General features: G+C 53.6%; 1 protein-coding gene across 1 annotated transcript in view; it reads right to left on the minus strand.

Moving 5' to 3' along the window:
- The window catches only part of col5a1 (procollagen, type V, alpha 1), a 37,541-nt gene extending 19,920 nt beyond the window's left edge, over positions 1 to 17,621 (minus strand). Inside the window, exons 1-9 of the mRNA XM_052051909.1 lie at positions 17,234 to 17,621; positions 8,274 to 8,441; positions 6,797 to 7,010; positions 6,562 to 6,724; positions 2,533 to 2,664; positions 1,484 to 1,591; positions 1,065 to 1,418; positions 912 to 1,000; positions 47 to 665 (exon numbers count right to left, since the gene is read on the minus strand). Of these exons, the coding sequence (XP_051907869.1) occupies positions 47 to 665; positions 912 to 1,000; positions 1,065 to 1,418; positions 1,484 to 1,591; positions 2,533 to 2,664; positions 6,562 to 6,724; positions 6,797 to 7,010; positions 8,274 to 8,441; positions 17,234 to 17,336 (1,950 nt within the window). The 5' untranslated portion in view covers positions 17,337 to 17,621. The remainder of the gene's footprint in view (positions 1 to 46; positions 666 to 911; positions 1,001 to 1,064; positions 1,419 to 1,483; positions 1,592 to 2,532; positions 2,665 to 6,561; positions 6,725 to 6,796; positions 7,011 to 8,273; positions 8,442 to 17,233) is intronic.
- Between the last annotated feature and the right edge of the window lie 219 nt (positions 17,622 to 17,840).

A 17,840-nucleotide genomic window follows, 5' to 3' on the forward strand; every position in this document is an offset into this window, starting at 1 on the left:
TCTCTTCCACACCGCCCCTTTGCCACCGCACGCCGTCTTCCCTCACCTGTCCGTAATACTCGTTGGTCTCGGCGGGAAGCACTTTGGAGCCTTTGTCAGGATAATCCAGGTCGCCGTAGTTGTCATCGTATAAACTCAGATCCAAATCATCGTAGTTACTGATGTGTTCCTCTTTGAAGGTGTCCAGGTCTGCGTAGTCCCCATCTCCCTCAATGGCCAGGCCGGTTCCGGTGGCGACGGAAGCGCCGGCTCCGGCTCCGGCTCCAGCTCCGGCGGCGGCCGACCCGCCGCCAACCGTGGAAGAGCCTCCGGTCGACACCGAACCACCTCCGACCGAAATGGAACCGCCGCCGCCTCCCGCGCCCCCGCTCAGGGTGACGGTGCCGGCGCTGCTCCCTCCTCCGAGACCCAGGTCCATGGTGGCGCTTCCTCCGCCCAGCCCGGCTCCGGCCGCAGCGCCGCCGCTGCTTCCGCCGCCCAGCCTGATGGTGCTGCTACTTCCGCCACCGAGGTCAATGCTACTGATGCCACCGCCACCCAGGTCGATGGCGCCGAGGCCGAGGTCCACGGCGCCGCCGCCGCCGCCGCTGAGCTTGATGGTGCTGCCGCCGCCGGCGCCGAGGTTGATGGTGCCGCCGCCGCCGCCGCCGATGTGAACTGTACGGCTGGGATTTTTACAGAGGTGAGAGTAGGACACGTGTGTCCAAGTCTCCAAAAATCAAGCAAGTCGCGTCCTCGCCACGAGTTAATTCATTGGCTTGAGGCAGTCATAAGCCAAGTCACACAAGTCGCTCAGTAAGCATTTGTGTTGGCACCTTAGCCACTTTGCACTCATTTGCGGCGCAGTTGGAGTGTCGTGAATAACGAGCGAAAGTCGATTTCAGGGATGTCGCGCGATGGGAGTCCTTTACCTGCCGCCGCCTCTGCCAGCGGTCACGTGGCTGTCCACGCCGTAATCCCCATCGCCGTAGTCGCTGTAGTCGCCGTAGGACGTTCCCAGCTAGGAAACCCAAAACGAGTGAGCCGAGAACAACGCGTTGTCCGCGTCTAAGTGGTTCACCTACTGTGGTTTTATTAATGGTGATTGAGGATCCAGCGCCGGCGCCGCCACCGACGACCCTGGTTTCCACCGCACTTCCCGCGCCCAGGTCGGTCTTTCCCTCCGTTAAGAGGTCCAGTTGCCCGCCGGCGCCTGTGACGACGAGGCGCCGGGAGTGATGGTCCTCGGGCGCCGGCGTCGACTCGTCGTAGTAGGTCTCGTAGTTGTCGTAACCGTCGTAGGCGCCGATGTCGGCGGCCGAAGAGCTGCTGGACGACGAACCCGAGCCGGAAGACGAAGAGATGACCGCTTTTCCGGCCGCGCCGGCGTTTGCCGCCACTTCCTCCACTTTGGACGCCGAGCCGCCTCCGTCCGTCACCTGTAACGCAGCGCGGCCTTGTAACGGCGCGGCGGATTTCATCCGCCCGTTTACCGATGGCTTACCTTGACTTGCTTCGCCGTCTCGTCGGCATCGGAAGTCGACTCCTGAGGTTTTCCGTCCAAGTCCTCGTAGTAGGGGTACTCGTAATAGTAGCTGTCCTCCTCCGTGTTCTGGAGAACCGACACGCGTCAATGAGAGCCGAGCCGCCGCTAAGCGCTCCCATCCGAAAGCTGGCCTTGTGCTTCCATGCGCTAAAATGCCACAAGATGGCACCAAAGTCCTCTGAAAGTCACAATTGGTGTCAAAGAAGTGCCTCGACCCCCGATCCCCCCCCCCACATTATCACGGTTTCTGCGCTTACTCTATGAAGGAGCTTGAAAATTTCCTGAAATGAGATCATCTTTAAGGTCGGTTTGAAATGGTGCTAAAGGCTTTTGGGGTGATCCTCTGCGGTCTAAACTCGTCATATGGGCAGTCAGTCAGTCCCTTGCGGAGTCTTCGGATTTAGTTCTATAGGCATGTCATTAATCAAGACGCAGGAATGCATTGGACTTGTACAAACCTCGACTCGATTTCCTCCACTCCCTTCCGACTTGTTACCGCCCCACGAATGAAGAATGACTTTTCCGTTGCTTTTTCGGAGTCAACACTCACGGATTAATACGTTTACGTTCTCCCTCAAACACCTCTCGCAAGGTTGATGAGTGGTACAGACCGAGGCAAGAATTCAGCTTTGGACAGCCCCCATTCGTCATCATTGCCCAACCCGCATCTATAATTCGGAGCCTTCCGGTTGCCGTTTTTGTGCTCGGGCCAAAGCCTCGTCTAATCCAAACGCTCGCTTTGGCGGCATCTTTGTGGCAAGGAACTATGTCGAAGCGAGACGAGGAGCTCCGTGTAGTGCTTTGCTGACATCTTTTGACACGTAGGGGCACTTTGAGATCTTTTGCGGGGCGAAAATTAGGGCAACGCTCTCGAGTTTGGGTGTGTTCTTTTCTGGCATCGACTGGAGTCATGCCAGTCACACTTTGACATCCTGGAAATGGAGGGGGGCCTCCAGCGCGACTCGATCTTCGCCACAGTCGGCGCATTGGAAACGGGGACAACTCACGTAGTCGTCGGTGTTGGGGTCCTGGTTCTGCGGCTGGTCGGGGACGGCCACCTCGCAGTCGGGGCTGTAGTGCTCGCAGTAGTCATAGGCGGCCCGGTGGTCTGCTACAATCATTAGCTGCTGGATGTCTCCCTGGAAACGGCCGCAAACGGGAAGTGAGCCAGACGACCGAGTTATGCATTTCCACAAACAAGGAGGGGAGGCGGGGGGAGGCTGGGGCGGGGGCGTTGCAAGCAACATCAACAAATAAGGACAAAGCGGAACGATCTGCGCCCGACCGAGGTCGGCCTCCGACGCGGGCCTGGAAAGCGGCGGAAGGATCGCACGTCGCGTCGTAAGCCGGACATCCAACAGATGGCACGGCGGCACCGAGGGGCTCGGCGGCAAAACGCTTATTGAAGCCAGAAAAAAAAAGGCTGACAAGTGGGCTGAGATTGATGGGAAGGCGAGCGCGAGGGGGAAAAAAAAGGCAAGGGCTCCGCCGGATCCCAGGGCTACACGGGGAGTTGGGTCTGCGTCTGCGTGTGTGTGTGTGTGTGTCTGCTCCTAGTTTGGGAGCGTCAAGGCACACACACTCTAGCGCTTCTGTCCAAACATGTTCTCATCGCACCTCCGAATGCAGTGATGTCATGACACATCATTCCAATACGGAATCAACGTAGCGAAGAAAAAAAAAAAAAGCAATAAGAGGCACAAGCGCGGGCGGTTTTGATGAGGCCCCCGCTCCCAAGCCGTGCCAGCCCAACGCGGTAAAAAATGCACTCCAAAAGAAAACAAGAAGGACAAGCGGTGAAATCAGGACTATGCCACTGAATTGAACGCTTGACACAACTGAACCGTCGATGGGAATCTGAAGACTACAGTTAAATATGCTGGATTGAAAACATTGGGTGGCTTCTTTTTGTTTCCAAGCTTCCATGAACGGGGGAGAGGGTGGGGGCCGTCGACTCATCATCAACATTTCAACCAAATTTCACGTGACTGAGTGAAAGTGGTTGCTCTCGGGAAAGGAAGGCGAGCCAACCAAACGGGCCGCTTCATGCCAAGATGGCCGACGTCCCGTCTGTTGGTTCTGTCTGGCTTTGGGGGCCTGCTTAGGATCCACATTGCCTTCCAAATGTTGCGACACTGGTGAAAAAAAAAGCCGAAATGCATGTTTAGCGTGCTACCGAGGCAAAATGGCCGCTTCCTGCAACAATTTGAGTGTCAAGCAGGGCTTGCGGAGAGAAGACTCTGCTTAGTCAAAGTGCTTCTGACTTTGCTAGTTGCGCACGCGTCCATCCAGTGAAGGGAACTTGCGGATCGTTCTTTGACAATGGAAAAGGACGCGCAGGCTTCTCTTGTCATTGCCCGTCTTGTGGCCGCAGCGGCTCTTTTTAGCGCAACGACGGCAGCTGTTGCGCAGATGTGCCGCGCCGCGAGCCGGCACTACGCTAATACGCCATTTCTGCGTCAAGTAAGTGCTAATTACACGTTTCCTCGCGGCGAGGGCGCCATCGATCAAATCATGTCACGTACAAGGTGATAGATGCGCAAAAAGTGAGGGGGTGGGCGGGGTTGGGTCATTACAATCAAACCTTAAGTAAACCTAATCTCAACTGGTGTCCGGTCGGGGCCCAGGGAGCGGCCAAACATCCGTCTCCCGGCCCGAACCCGAGCAAAACTATTCAGGCTGGACCGAGCCCTCTGGATTCGAGGCCTCGGGTTTGCGCTCCCATCATTTGCCATTTCTTGTGAAAGGCCGCGCAACCAAGCCATAGCGGCCGCCGCGGGCCCGTACCGTACCACTGTCAGGTCCCGGGCGAAGAGATGCCTCCGTTCCATAATGGGGACACTAAAAAGCCAAGCGTGGCGAGTCTCTGTTGCCGAATGAGTTCAAGTCCTTGGAGTCCAACTTGGCAAGTCCCTCTGCTAAGCCAACGGCTTTATCTAGACGGCGGTACGACCATTAGGGGACGCCGGACCGGAAAAGCCGGCAAGGGTTTCCTTGTTGCGCCTCACCGAGCAGCTTGATTCAGACATGGCACACACACACACACACATGGAGCGGGTCCCTGGGAGGTCCAAGCCCCCGGCTTACGGTACATAAACAGGACATTGACACGTCTTGGCGCCGGGCCAGTTGGTAAAGTCGAGCGCGGCGCAGACGGCAGCTCAGCTCCTTAGCTGGAGATCAGCGTCCGGTGCACACTTTTTGCATTTTGGCACATTTTCCGGCCCTCCGACCGAGCAGATGCCGAGGGCGACGCTCGCTTGTATTTGAAACCGTATTTGTACTTGGTCAAATCATTTTCAGGACATCGCGACATGAAAAATGGAAAACGCCGCTTACCCAAAACATGGATTCATTTGTCCGCGTCTTTCGCTTTAGTGCGGCGGTACTTTTCAGAGTTTGCGCTTCTTCACTTGAATTCAAGTCCCGTAGTTTCAGCTGTTGTTGGCTTCATTGAAATCGCTTTTTGCCTCGATTCAGACTTGATTTTGTGCTTGCATTCAAGTATCATTTAGTGTCCATACTTTTGACTTTTGCTTCAGTAAGTACATTTTTTGGGAGACAACCTTCGGTCATAAATTGGTGCCATTTCAATAAAAACGACGAGTGTGAGCATTTTGGCCACCGCGGGAACCCCCCCCCCTCCCCGCCCTCTTTCCGCCCCTTAATCCGCCATCTCTCTGGACCGTCCTGCTATTTCCTGTTCTTTTTATCTGGGGGGGGGCAGAAAGCAGATCGTCTTGCCTCCGTTAGCAGACGGCGGTTGCGTGTTGGATTTTGCCCGAAAAAGTGCTGAGATGGAGGAGAACATCACCGGACGACTCAGAGAGCGCAAACATCTGAGTCGCGTTAAGGGAACTCGTCTTAATATTCCCTTCCCCCAAGCCAAAATTGTGGAAAAGTGTGACGCACGGATGACGCGTCGAAGGACAAAGAGCGTGTTTTGAGCGGGGCCGTCATCGCACTCATCGCGGCCGCGTCTTTTGAAGGCCGCGTCTCGGAAGCGAGACAAGCCGCCGAGACGCGACTTCCTTGGCTGTGGACCTTTGTCCCGCTGACCACGACATCCAGTGGAGAAACCAAAGCGCCCGCCCAAGGGCTTGAGGCTTTCGGGCTAAGTGGCACCGTTTCACCGCTGCCTGACCGCAGCTGGGCCCGCAAGTACGTTGACACTCGGCGCCTGCAGATTTATGCGCAAAACATGCAGACACAGCAAAGACTTCAGCAAGAAAAAACACTCGCCCCCCCCCCCCCCCCCCATATGTCTGTTCCACTAAAATGGCGGCTTTCTCTCCGTGACAAAATCTGACTTTAATCTCGTGGCATTTTACTCAGACACACTTTGTTTTTGTCACGGTTACCATTTTCTTTTTTGTTGGTTTCTATTTTCTAAGCTCGACATGACATTGATATTTTGGAGAACCGAAAGACTTGAGTCGGGAGGGTTCAACTTGTTTCTACGCGTGATGATTCTGGCTGGACCGCGCGAAACCCAGCACGCCTGCTAAGTAGTCCGACCGGGAGGGAAAAAAAAAACAGATCAGACTAAACGGCGGCGGGGTGAAGGGGGCAAGGGGAGAACAGTTTGGAAAATATGCCGTGTCGTTTTCCATTTTTCTTTTTTTTTCCCCGCAGTCTCGTCTGCCCCGCCTGCAAACTGGCAGAGGAGCAGCGGGGGAGACTTTCGAGCCAAGAAAACCCTCATCAGCCCTTCCCACGGTAACGGCCGGGAGTCGGGCTGCCGATAGCCCGGCGGGGGATTGGGAATGCTTTGGCGATGGCGTCACTCTCCAGAAAGCAACTGCAACGAGCCTTTGGGCCTTGCTGGCTAATTAGGCCGCCGCTTGGTTGGAGTCAGCTGGACCGGTCAGTCCGCCGGGATCCGAGGAAGCTTTGAAAGTCCCTTGGAGACGGACGGGGCCTTTGCATTGCCGTAGGCGGGCGAGCGCGGTCGCCGACACGTGCGCGGAGGAAATGCCCGCCGTCGCCACGCAAAAAGGAGAGAGAGAAGAGAAGAGAACTCAAACGGGGCTGACCTCAAAGACTTCCTCATCAAGTATTCTGGTTCCGAACACGACAATTCCTTTGGTGTCGATGACTGGGTGGGCCGATCGCAGCAGCTTCTGGGTGGTCTTCTTTTTACAGTCCAGAATGAGGGTGATGGTCTGCTTGTGCACGCTGATGGCCACGCGATGCCACCTGGAGGACGAGAGGAAGAAGGGAAGCGCGCCGCCGCCCAAAGCCCCCCACCGGCTTTTAACCTCCACCTACTTTCCGTCGGCCAGGTTGATCCCCCGGAAGAGCGGGTAGTCCTCCGGGCCGGGCTTTCCCGTGTGGTCCTCGTAGAGGAAGACGGGCGAGCGGCCCATTTCCAGACCCAGTTGCTGGATTCCCTGCTCGTTGTACACGGACATCAGGAAGGACTGGCTGCCCTTTTTGGGCTTCACCGTGGCCACGATGGAAAAGTCCTCGGGGAACGCATCGCCTGGCGGAGGGAAGCAAAGCGCTCAGGACCCTCGTCGGCCAACCCGTACATCATCCGGCACGAGGAAACAATCGGGCAGCACAACCGCTTGGAAAACGTCCGCCGTCTCATCAACTATGTTCCAAACGGCTCTTTGAGAAGTCAAAATAATGTCTCAAATCCTGCATCAACAGATACAAATAAGCAGGTACGCGTATTGCCAAGATTTGACTGTAGAGATGCGTGACTATTTTCCCCCCCCCTCCAGTGTTTTATCTTGACGGAACCTGGCGCTGAAATTCAGCCGCTGGGATTCCACTCTCAATTCCATGCCGGTTGGTCCCAATTAGTCAAACGGGAGCGCTCTGAAAGATTTCATGGCCCCCAGAAAGCCGGGCAATCTAGTCGCCCCCCGCAAAAAAAAAAAAAATTCAGTTCCTGACGACATGAACTCCGGCGGCGTTAGCTTCTGTAGCCTGAGGTGCTAATTGGCCCATAACCTACTCCACCGCCGCCTCAAATTAGCGTGCCCTTTTTGAGTCGTGTCAGTAAAAAAACCAGACTTGCGTTGCTGGCCCATCATCCTTTCCGTGCATTTGATGAGCGCATGTCTGCACGCGCTCTTTTCCGCAATGCCGCCACAGGAGCTCGCCGCATAGTCCGACATCGTTTGCCATCTCTTTCGTCTTCACTTATGAGCTCTTTTTTTTTTTTTTTTAATATGAAAATGAGGTGGCAGAAAGCTGAGCTTCACCGTTTAAAAAGTCTTAGCCGGGATGGAAAAACCAATGGGATGGAGTGATGTCACTGGCTAGACTCTCGCTGTAACTCAAGCTACAGTATGTTAACCGTGAACACGGCTTATTTCAAAGAAGCACTTTGGGTTTGAAAAGACAAAAAAGTCACAGGAGCCCCTCGTGAGTGGCCGGGGGCGGGCAGACCGCATGGGGACATACATGCTCTGCCCCTAGTCAGCCACCTTCATTTTTTGCAACTCTTTCAACTGTTATTAGCATTTGTGTGTGTGCCTATTATGAAACAAAACAACAACAAAACAGTTGCATTTTCAAGATGCTTAAGTTGACGCTAGTAGGCTGACATAAATATTCCAGTTGCGGGAGCATATAAAAGTGCCACCCGCAGGGCAAGAAAGGAAAAAAGGAAATTGCTCCCCCGCTACGTTTGGCCGTAATCTGGCGGCTTTACGGCCACGCGGCCGCTCTCGTCGGTAACAACGGGATTGACGGCGACGCCTGCGCGGTTTTACGGCCTAGCTCAACTCACCTGGGTACAGCTGTTTGGTGGGGGCGCTGAGCTGCGCCTCTTTGGAGACTCGGTAGGCCACGTCGGGTCCTTGCGCCGACCGCCGATTCGAGCAGAAGCCCGTTGTTTTCGTCACGCCTTCGGGTAAACTGGGAAAATCTAAAATCTTCAAGAGGTCGGCCGGTTCCGCTGTGCACAAGGAAGGGGGAGAGATAAGTTTAGTCAGAATCGGAATCGTCTTTATCGACCAAATATGTCAAACACACAAGGAATTTGTCTGCGGTAGTACAGGCTACACCGGCGTCATCAATAACAAGCAACTACGATAAACAAGGAAGTATGGAAAGACAAAAGTGAGAAGGCTGCGCTTCCTGCGGGAAGCTTCCCAATATGTCACATTGAAAATGGCACGGCATTTCATCCCTCTTTTTTTCATGACATGACCCCACGGTGACAAATGCTTTCTGGGAATTGTTTTCACCGAAGATGAATTTGTCGAGCCCGGCAAAATCGGCGTCGTCGCGACGATAAGCCGCCCCGACTGGCGCGCCGTGCCACATTTCAGCCGCAACTCTGCCAAGCTGCCACTTTGGCACCCGTGGCTGAAACTTTCAGGACCGCCCGGCAGATCCTCCGTTTTTCCCGCATTCCTCGCGAGGCAAACGGGGAGAGGCTTTATCACAGTTTATACAAACAGCGAGTCGTCGTCGAGCATTCCGAGGGGCGGGGGACGGGGGTGGGGGGGTACGTTCGGAGGAGCGAGACTTCCTAATCGGGATGTTCTCATCTCTGGCGCATCCTGTCCTCGCTCGCCACTTGTACTTTGTGCGCATGACAAGGCGGCCGCGGGATGGGAGCGACTATTGCGTCCCTCACGGGTGGGTTCCGATCGTTTCGGGGGTGGGGGGGGCCTTTTATTTCTTGACTTTGTGGCGTTGCTTGTTGTCGAGCCGCCTTGTGTATGGAATGCGCCGAAGAAATCAAAGCGCCTTGAAAATCATTTGTGTGCCATTTTTGAAAAGCAAAAAGGAAGCCCAATTTTGGTGGACAGCCGTCGTAAAATCCAGAAAGCGGCGGCGTCGACTGAGTGTGACGAGAAGGAAGGATCCCCGTTTTTTACGAGCGAGAGGCCAGCTGTCGCCCGCGGCTTCCTTTAAGCATCTTTACCTTTTTTTTTGTTCTTCCCTTTTAAGGGCACGTGGGCGCGTGAGGCCGGCAACTTCAATGTCCTCCGTCAGTCAGAACTATTTTCGCCACCTCCGCTCAATCCGATTTCCGGCCAACCGTCGGCGCTTCTTTTGTTTTTGTTGTATTTTTTGAACGTGATCTCCGCGGATCTGCGAGCCCTCGGTGAGGCGGGAGGGAGGCCAGCCAAGCGGCAGAGGTGTGACGCTTTCGCCACAAGGTGGACCGCCCAAAGGAAGCCCGAGCGGCCGGCGGACGTACGCGGTCAGTCGCGAGACACACGGCGTCATTCATTGGCGGCCGGGAGCCATGTTTACCCACTTAGCGCCTCGGGGACCACCCGCTTGAAAGCCTCCAAGAGGCACACGGGCGCTCTCGCTCCTTTCTGCGGCTTGAATTGAAGAGCGTTCGGGACCTCCCCCCCCCCCCCCCCCCCCCCCCCAAAGCCAAAAGTGTCACATTCATTGAAATGAGTGATCGCGAACAAGACTTTTTTGAAGACTCACGCAGAAGTTGGGGTCGCCACCGTTGGAAGAGAATTGCAGAGAATTCTTTGCGCGCGTTCGACAAAATGGGCGGCGGAGCATCACGGCGCCAAGCGCGTGGGCGGGCAAATGAGCGAAATGCGGAGCCGACTAGAATCCTTCCCCGAGCGGTTGCCCGAGATTGCGTTTTCACGCAAGCAGTCGACCGCCAGTTTGACGCGGGCTAAGAGCGTTTGAATCAAGTTGTCATCTTCCCCCTTTTTGTGTGTGTGTGTGTGTGCCGCAGTATCTGTAGATTCATTTGGTAACCACAGATGACCTTTGGATGAAGAGTGAGCAATGTTGCACTTGCTGGAGAGAAGCAGCGTCAATTGGATTGGAATGTGCAGCACGGGGCCTTTATGAGAAGATCATTCGCCGGCCCCACCGCCTTTGATTTCTTTGAACAGTAGCCGGGGATCCATAATCCAGGTCTCGGCTCTCCGCCAAGTGTGTTGCGGATCCCATTCCTCGGCTTCCTTTCCACCAGTGCACACACCGGAGAACAATCCTTGTAGATTTCTTTCGCCGGCACCGTTTGTTTGACAGGAGGCGGGGGAGCTGCAATGGCGAAATGTCATGGTGGGGGAGGAGATTAACATTCCTCTTCCTCCTCCTCCTCCTCCTCCCGATGGGCACGGAGGCTTGCCGAAGCGAGGCCAAACGGCCGGCCGGCATGCTTGACCTGGCTCCGAGGACAAGCAAGCGGTAATGAGCGGCTGAGCTCCGGTCCCACGCGAGAATGCCCGAGCGACGCTTCTCCTTCCCACCAAACGGGAGCTCGGTTCTCTTTCGGGGTCTCCGGACGTTAGCGTCATCATCCGCCATCGGCGGAAGACTTGGAAACCTAACATTTGCGAGCGCAAACGGATCCTAACCCAAACCCGGAGGCTCGATCAACCTCTCGGGACGCCCGAGTGAGGCAAGCGTCGAGTCGAGTCCAAGTGACCACACAAAGGCACAAATGCCGTGAAGGATCTTATTTTTACTCGGGTGGGTGTCGCCCCAAATCCCATCAACTTCAATGGTCATCCGAGCAACCGGCAGCTAGCTCGTCTGCGCTAGCTTACGCCGTCCACGTTGAATGACAAGAGGGCGGCACCTTTCATCCAGACAGCCGTGGCGGCTACCAAATGGTCACTTTTTGGTTTTGACACACAGCCAACGAGCCAAATGTCCGCATGACAAATTGGACGCAACGCGAGAGGGCCTGGCGGACGACGACGCTTTCAGGGAGAGGCGGAAAGCGGGACATTTTCATGCCACCTTCAGGTTCACACTCCGTGGGTGGGCGGCCACCTGAGCTATGGCGATACCGGGCGAGGCGGGGGCTTGGACAGATCAAGTCCTTTTCAAGGACTGTGCGGCTGGCGCTCTCCCCGTTGCCTCAGCAGAGCTCCAGATGCGCCCGTGACATAAATCAGTCCAGCCCCAACGAGAACGGAAAAACTGACTCAATGCTCCGCTGTCTTTTTTTTTCTTTTCTTCCTGACACTAGAAAGCACAAAGAAGGCTCAATCGTTTACATTTCACGACGCCACATTTAAGTGGAAGGACTTCCACGGAACCTCTTTGTTTTGTTTGTTTTACTCGTGCACTCTACTACACGTTGGGACTTTTAAAATGGTGCTTGGTTCATTGTTTTATCCTATTTGTGTCAGGGTGACGTCATCACAGAAAAGTGATCTTCATTTGGTGTTACTTTCATTTTGTACATCTCATGAGATTAATGTCACCATTCTTTCAGATTATTTCAAGAAGGCAAAAAAAGAAAACAAATGAATCCAGGATCGTTTTTTTAGTAGTCACAGTATTAGAAGGCAAAAATCTCACGGTTGAAGAAAATAATCATAAAAATCCTACATTTTTCTAAAATGATGAAAGCGACACGTATTCTGTGGGCTGGCTGAAGATTCAGAGCCACTTTCAAGCCTCCTCCACATCCCACACGGGTGTCAGCTCAAACCTGGGAACGGGTTTCAGTTCCGAGAAATAGAATGCATCCGTTCTTAGGTCCCACTTGTCTGCATTCGTGTCCTTGCTAATTTTAGGGCCAACGGCAGTCCCCGGTGGACCTAAAAGCTGGGGTGGGGGGGCGACATGCAAACTCAGGAGATTCCAACCCCATACCTCTAAGCTGCGAATCACGCACACTAACCACTCTCGCGCCGATGGATGACGCACCACCTTCCGAGATTTCGTCATGTGAACCGGAACAAAAAGCCAAGCGGGGGATGAGGGGGATGGGGGGGGGGTGTCCATGGTGGCTCCGCCGAATTCAGCTACGAGTGTATTTCGTCTGGTTCGAAACCAAAATGGAGAAAAAGTGCTTCGCTGGAGTATTTCTGCGAGCCAAACTGAACTGCAACCGAGGCGGCCGGGGGGAGATGATCTTGGAAAGGATGAGTCATGCACTCATTACGACGACCCTCATTACACTTAAAAGAAAAAAAGCAACAACAACGACGACGACTGTTTTCTCGCCAGCCGACTACAATTCCCAAATGAGCCAAGAGGTCGCCGAGAACATTCCTGTCCCCGTGAAAGTGAAACCCGAAACCCAAACGACGCCACTTTTGCGCTCCCTACGGAACATCTCGGCCCGATCGGGGTAGGGGGGCCCCATTTTTATTTTTTTTACACACAGAGCGCCATTCAGCACTTTCAAACAATCGGCCTTAATTACGACGGGATCTAATCGGTGGGATACGCGGGGCAGGATGTGGTGGAGAATGAAGCGTTTGTGCGCCGCGCACTTGGATCCGAGGGCGCCGGTTGCCACCTACCGTCGCGCGTATTTTGCTTTGGCTCACGTGGAAGCTAGCGGGGTACAAGAGCGTCTTTGCAACGGCTCGCGAGCATGGATTCTTTCCCAGATGCTTGCCCTGGTCCGACTCCACCGCAAAAGTGCGGAAGAATTCGGAAAGGTGCTACCAAAGCCTTGTCAAAGTCGTCAAGTTGGACGGCCATTTGCGGTGAAGTGATCCGACGTGACCTTCATGTTTAGGGGAGGAGCTAAGGTGAGGCTGGGTTGTCACTGGGAGTTGCGGAGTGTACGCCGCACGGCCCATGTTTTCTTTTTTGGGGGGGGCAAGGGTCCAATTCAAGTCATCCGTAAGCTGAGGTCATCGTGACACGTTTCAACTTTCACTCGAAGCCTTTTTCAAAATTTTTATCCCTAATCAGGGGACGTCTCTAAACGGTCAATTACTTTTTTCACCCAGTAGTGGGGATTAGCGTGTGAATATTTCGATAGATAGATCGATAGATACACACACAGAAGGAAAACAGGCGCAGTGAGCCTTCTCCACAGTGAAAAGCAAGGATTGTTCGCCATCGCCAGGTCGTTTGTAAAAAAGATTGAAAATCCGTTTTCTCTTTGCAAGCAAGGGAATTTGAAACAAGCGGCCACTCAAGACATCAACTACTGCGCCTCTCCCTGAAACAATCATGAAAACGACGAGCAGCCAAAACAAACAAAAATCACTTTTCTTGATCTTATTTGACGTTTATGAGCAAGTTCTACGAGCGAGCAAACACAACCGCGCGACTATCCTACGCCAAGAGAATTCATTCGGATCGATTTGGCGGTGCCAGGAGCATGTGATGGCTTTGAAAAGCCTCCTTCCATTTCCCAAAAATTCAACCGAGCGACCAAAACTTGTTTTCGGTTTTTCGCTCCCCTAAGCACATTGGTGGTTAAAAACTTGCACTTGGAGGAGCGTAAAGGCCTTTGTGAGGAAAGATATTTTTGCCCGTGCTGCTTCCAAGACTCAAGCGGATCATTTTATTGATCGATTCCACATGGAATTTTTAACGATTAGCTTGGCGGAATAATCGATTCGCACGACTCTGCCTACACGTGTTAATGGGTTTGTTTTTCGATCTTTTTAGTTGGCTGCAGACATAACGGCTAATGCGGCCCATGGCCCGTCGCTTTCACCCAAAACATGCCGAGTTATCATTCGCCTCGTCAGGAAGTCGACAGCAAGGCAACTCGTTAAATCTGTCCAGAGTCGATCGCTTTTAAATAACTTGAAAGGGCCTGGAGGGAAGGGAAAAAAAACAGCACCAATGTTTTTAAATTCTTCACTAAGAAACACACGTGATGGCTGCCTGAGTGAAAAAAAACAGCATCTTTGGATGACCTTGTCGTGGACGTGCACTCGTTTTTTTTTTCTTTTTTCGAGAAAATTCAGCTGAGAGGCTGCAGATGTTATTCCATTTGGAAGTTTCTCGGAGGAAGGAAAAAAAAAAGCCTCCGCAAGAATGGTGTATTTTCTTTTCAGTTGGGTGGCGGGGAGAGGGGGGGTTTGCATTTTTTTTTTCCCTCCGAGAATCGAGAAGAAAACATCTGGAAGACATTTTTTCCTGGCTTTTCCGAAGCTTTAGCCGACGACGGAGTGCAAGCGTATCAAATCCAGATGTGGCGGCCAGCTTTTCTGATGTCAAATTTTTTTTCTCTTTCTTTCTTCGGATGAAACAAAATAAGGTATTGATGGATCTTGGACGGATGTTCTTACACCGCCGGGTGTCGCCACCGCCGCCGGCTTTGGCCCAAATGAGTTCTTGTTTTCGCAGGGACGCACTATTCCGAGAATGTTATTGCAGTACCTTTTACACTTACTGTACTTTGTCAAACAGTACACACACAAAAAAAGTAACACAATTCTTTTGGAGCAAAGAGCAGCAGCATTAGGAGGTTAGCTGCTCACCCGAAATGATGTTAACATGCTAACCATTAGCTCAGCAAAGACGTGACTGTCAATTGGTTTCATTGTTTAGGGCGCAAATGTTTTCTTTTGGAAATGCCTCGTCTTGTTCGCTCTCGTCGTGCCCGGGTGACAATGAGGGCCTCGTAAGCTTGTTTGCCACATTTGTGAACGTTAGCCGAGTGCTAAATTGGTCTCCGATGCTAACGATAGCAAAGTGGGGCCAGAATACGTGATTAGCTCCGCTAGCACACGAACGATGAAATTAACAAAGGCAGCATTAGCGGGTTAGCAGCGTTGTCGAAACTATACTAACTATACTAACTCACAACAATAACCAAGCAATGCAAAAAAAATGCTTCACACTATGCTTCAGTTTGATCCGACAACAGAGGTGTTAGCACGCTGGCTGCTCATCCTCACACTGTGGGCTAGATTGCCTTTCACACTAACTAAAACAACCAGGAGGAGAAAGACAGGTGACGCTTAGCCCTGCTAACAGAGGGTTTAGTCGTACGATCCCAAAAAGAACGATATTTTGCTTCCATTGGAATGGACAGTAGCGATATCGGCATGCTAGCTGCTAACCCTAAAACTGGGGGCTTGATATCCGTTCGCGTTAACGACAGTAAAGTGTAGTAAAAGTGAGCGATGAACTGAGTAAGCTAGTAGTTGTATTGGTCAAGCAAACAAATAAATAACAGTTTTGCTTCAACTGCAACAAACCATGCGATGTTAGCATGCTAGCCGCCAAGCCTAATTCTCGACGCCAGGTAAAGCTTTTGCAGCAATGTGCCAACACTTAGCCCTTTCAGAACATGTCATTTGGCTCGGGGGGTTTATTGAGCACAAATAATGTTGCTAAATAGGCCGGCATCCATTTTCTGATCAGTCGAAGCGTCGGCGCTGACGTGCCAATGAAAATAATCGGAGTGGACACGGCAAGGCTTCACCTGTTGGACCACCAAGAGTGGCGAGCCGCATGCTAATAATACACGCGGGCCAGACCCCCGCTTGACCCCGCGCGACAAATGGCTTGGAGGGGCCATACCAGTTTGCGCCTATCCCGGCTGACCGGTCGCCTATCCGCGAGCCAAGTGTGGGTGAAGCATGCGAAGCACTACGCCACCAGCGTCTTGCTCAAAGGGACATGGCTACGCGCATCAATTGAATACCCCTTCCTACGCCGAGCCTTGCAGATTGGTCGGCGGCAGAAAATTCCGCAACGCGGCCCAAGGCCCGAAGTGGCGCAATGAGCCATCCCTTCACGTTTCTCAGTCGCTCGCTAGGTGAACCGTTGCGTAGCCAAGGCCCCACCCGAGGCCAGCGACCTTCTCACACGCTCGTCCCGGCCGAGCGCTCGCTTGTCCACTCAGCAAGTCTTGGCGTTTCGGGAAAAAGGGCCGCGCGGCCCGCCCGAGCTCCAGATGTCCTTGTTCAAGTCAGACGTCCGCGAGCCACCCGTTGCATCCGTCGCAGCCGATTGGACAATATGGCGAAGTGAATCGCGACTTTTGACGGACGCCAAACGTTGCACGAGCGACGACGCGTTTTCTGTCAGGAAAGTCGGCCGCGCGAAGCACTACGCGACCAAACGACCGACGGCCCGCTTGAAGTGATATCAATACATGCATGCGATCACTTTTCTCGGCTCGCCGCCGGCCTCTTTGGCGTTTGCGGCACATTCGGCCGCGTGAGCCGCGACGCTCCAGATGTCTCGGCGCTCATCGTCGATACCAGTTAGAAGTTTCCAGGACGGCGTGAACGCCTCCTTCTTGAGGCTTGACGACGCCCCACTTCGAAGACAAAGTTTGTCGTTGGATCGAATTGGATTTTGACAGTTGTTGCCATTTTGTCGCCATCAAATCGAATATGTGACTGGCGACACCACCAGCGCCCGGCTTGAAGTCAAGCGATCGGCATTTCTTGGGCGCTCGCAGCAAAATCAGCAATGCCAACCACTACACTCGCATTATCTTTGCATTTCTTATCTTGGCAACTTCTTCTTGACACTTATCCTGCCATGACTAACGCCGAAACGCCAAAAAAAGATCCAATCTTGAGAGATACTCAATTCTCCAATTGCGATTAAGAAAAGAAAACCCCAAAGACTCCCTGGAAGCTGCTGCAGAAAAAAAAAAAAAAAGGATGTCGCATGTGTCGAGGTCCCACTCGGAAGTCGTAAGGAGCAACTTTTTGAAGACGCCGGTGACCTTCTACCTTTTGTAAGCCGCACTTCTTTTTACACTTGTGCGACAGTTCGACCCGGAGAAGGTTTGAACGGTTTTGAGCTTTGTCCCCGTACGCCGGTAATGATTTCCTTGATCGCCGCCCCCACCATCCCAGCTTTGCAATCTACCTGCAGCGCCCCCCCCAAAAAAAAACATTTAAATTTAAAAAGGGGGACTCAAAGTGGCATCCGTGCAGGTTTTGAAGCCCGCAAAGCGGGCCGCGAACGCCCGGGGAAATGGAACGGGCTCAACTTTGCCCTTTCGGCGGCGCCTCGAAAGCCACCCAACGGCGGTGGGCTGGTTTGCGGCGAGCGCGTTTGGCAGCCTACCTGCACTGGCCGGCGATGTGACCAAAAGCAGCCCGAGGACAAGCAGGGAGAGCAGCGCTTCCCTTAACCTCCGTTTAACTTTCCATCGGATGGGGCTATCCATGGCCGCCTGCCTCGAGTGCACCACGGCTCTTCGCAGCTCAACTCAAGTCAGACCCGCGGCCGCGTGTGATCGCTTGACGAGCACAAAAAAAAAAAAAAAGGAAGGAGGGCTGGGGGGGGGAACAAAGAAGGGGAACGGGGGAGGAATAGCGTTGAGGACTGGGGAGGGGGCTCTCAAGCGGCCATAAGGGTCCCGAGCTTTTCGTGGGGCGGGGTGGGGGGGAATCCTCCGGACTGGACACACACGCCGTCTGTCCCGTTCAGATGCTGCGCTCCTCTGAGGCGCCTGCAGCACTCACATGGCACCCCCCCCCAAAAAAAAAGTCACCCTCCTTCCAGTCCACTTACACACCCACCGCCCAGGCTGTCAATCAGCAGGCAGCCAGCACGCTTGAGGCAAATCAGAGGCTGTTATTGGGCAAAGGGGGCCGGCCGCGCAGGAGGCGGGGAGGAGAAAAGTGCAAGGGAAAGTTTCGTGCCTGCGAGAGCTGCACTTGGAATTCCA

Source organism: Hippocampus zosterae, chromosome 18 (genome assembly GCF_025434085.1).
Source record: "Hippocampus zosterae strain Florida chromosome 18, ASM2543408v3, whole genome shotgun sequence".
Lineage (NCBI taxonomy): Eukaryota > Metazoa > Chordata > Actinopteri > Syngnathiformes > Syngnathidae > Hippocampus > Hippocampus zosterae.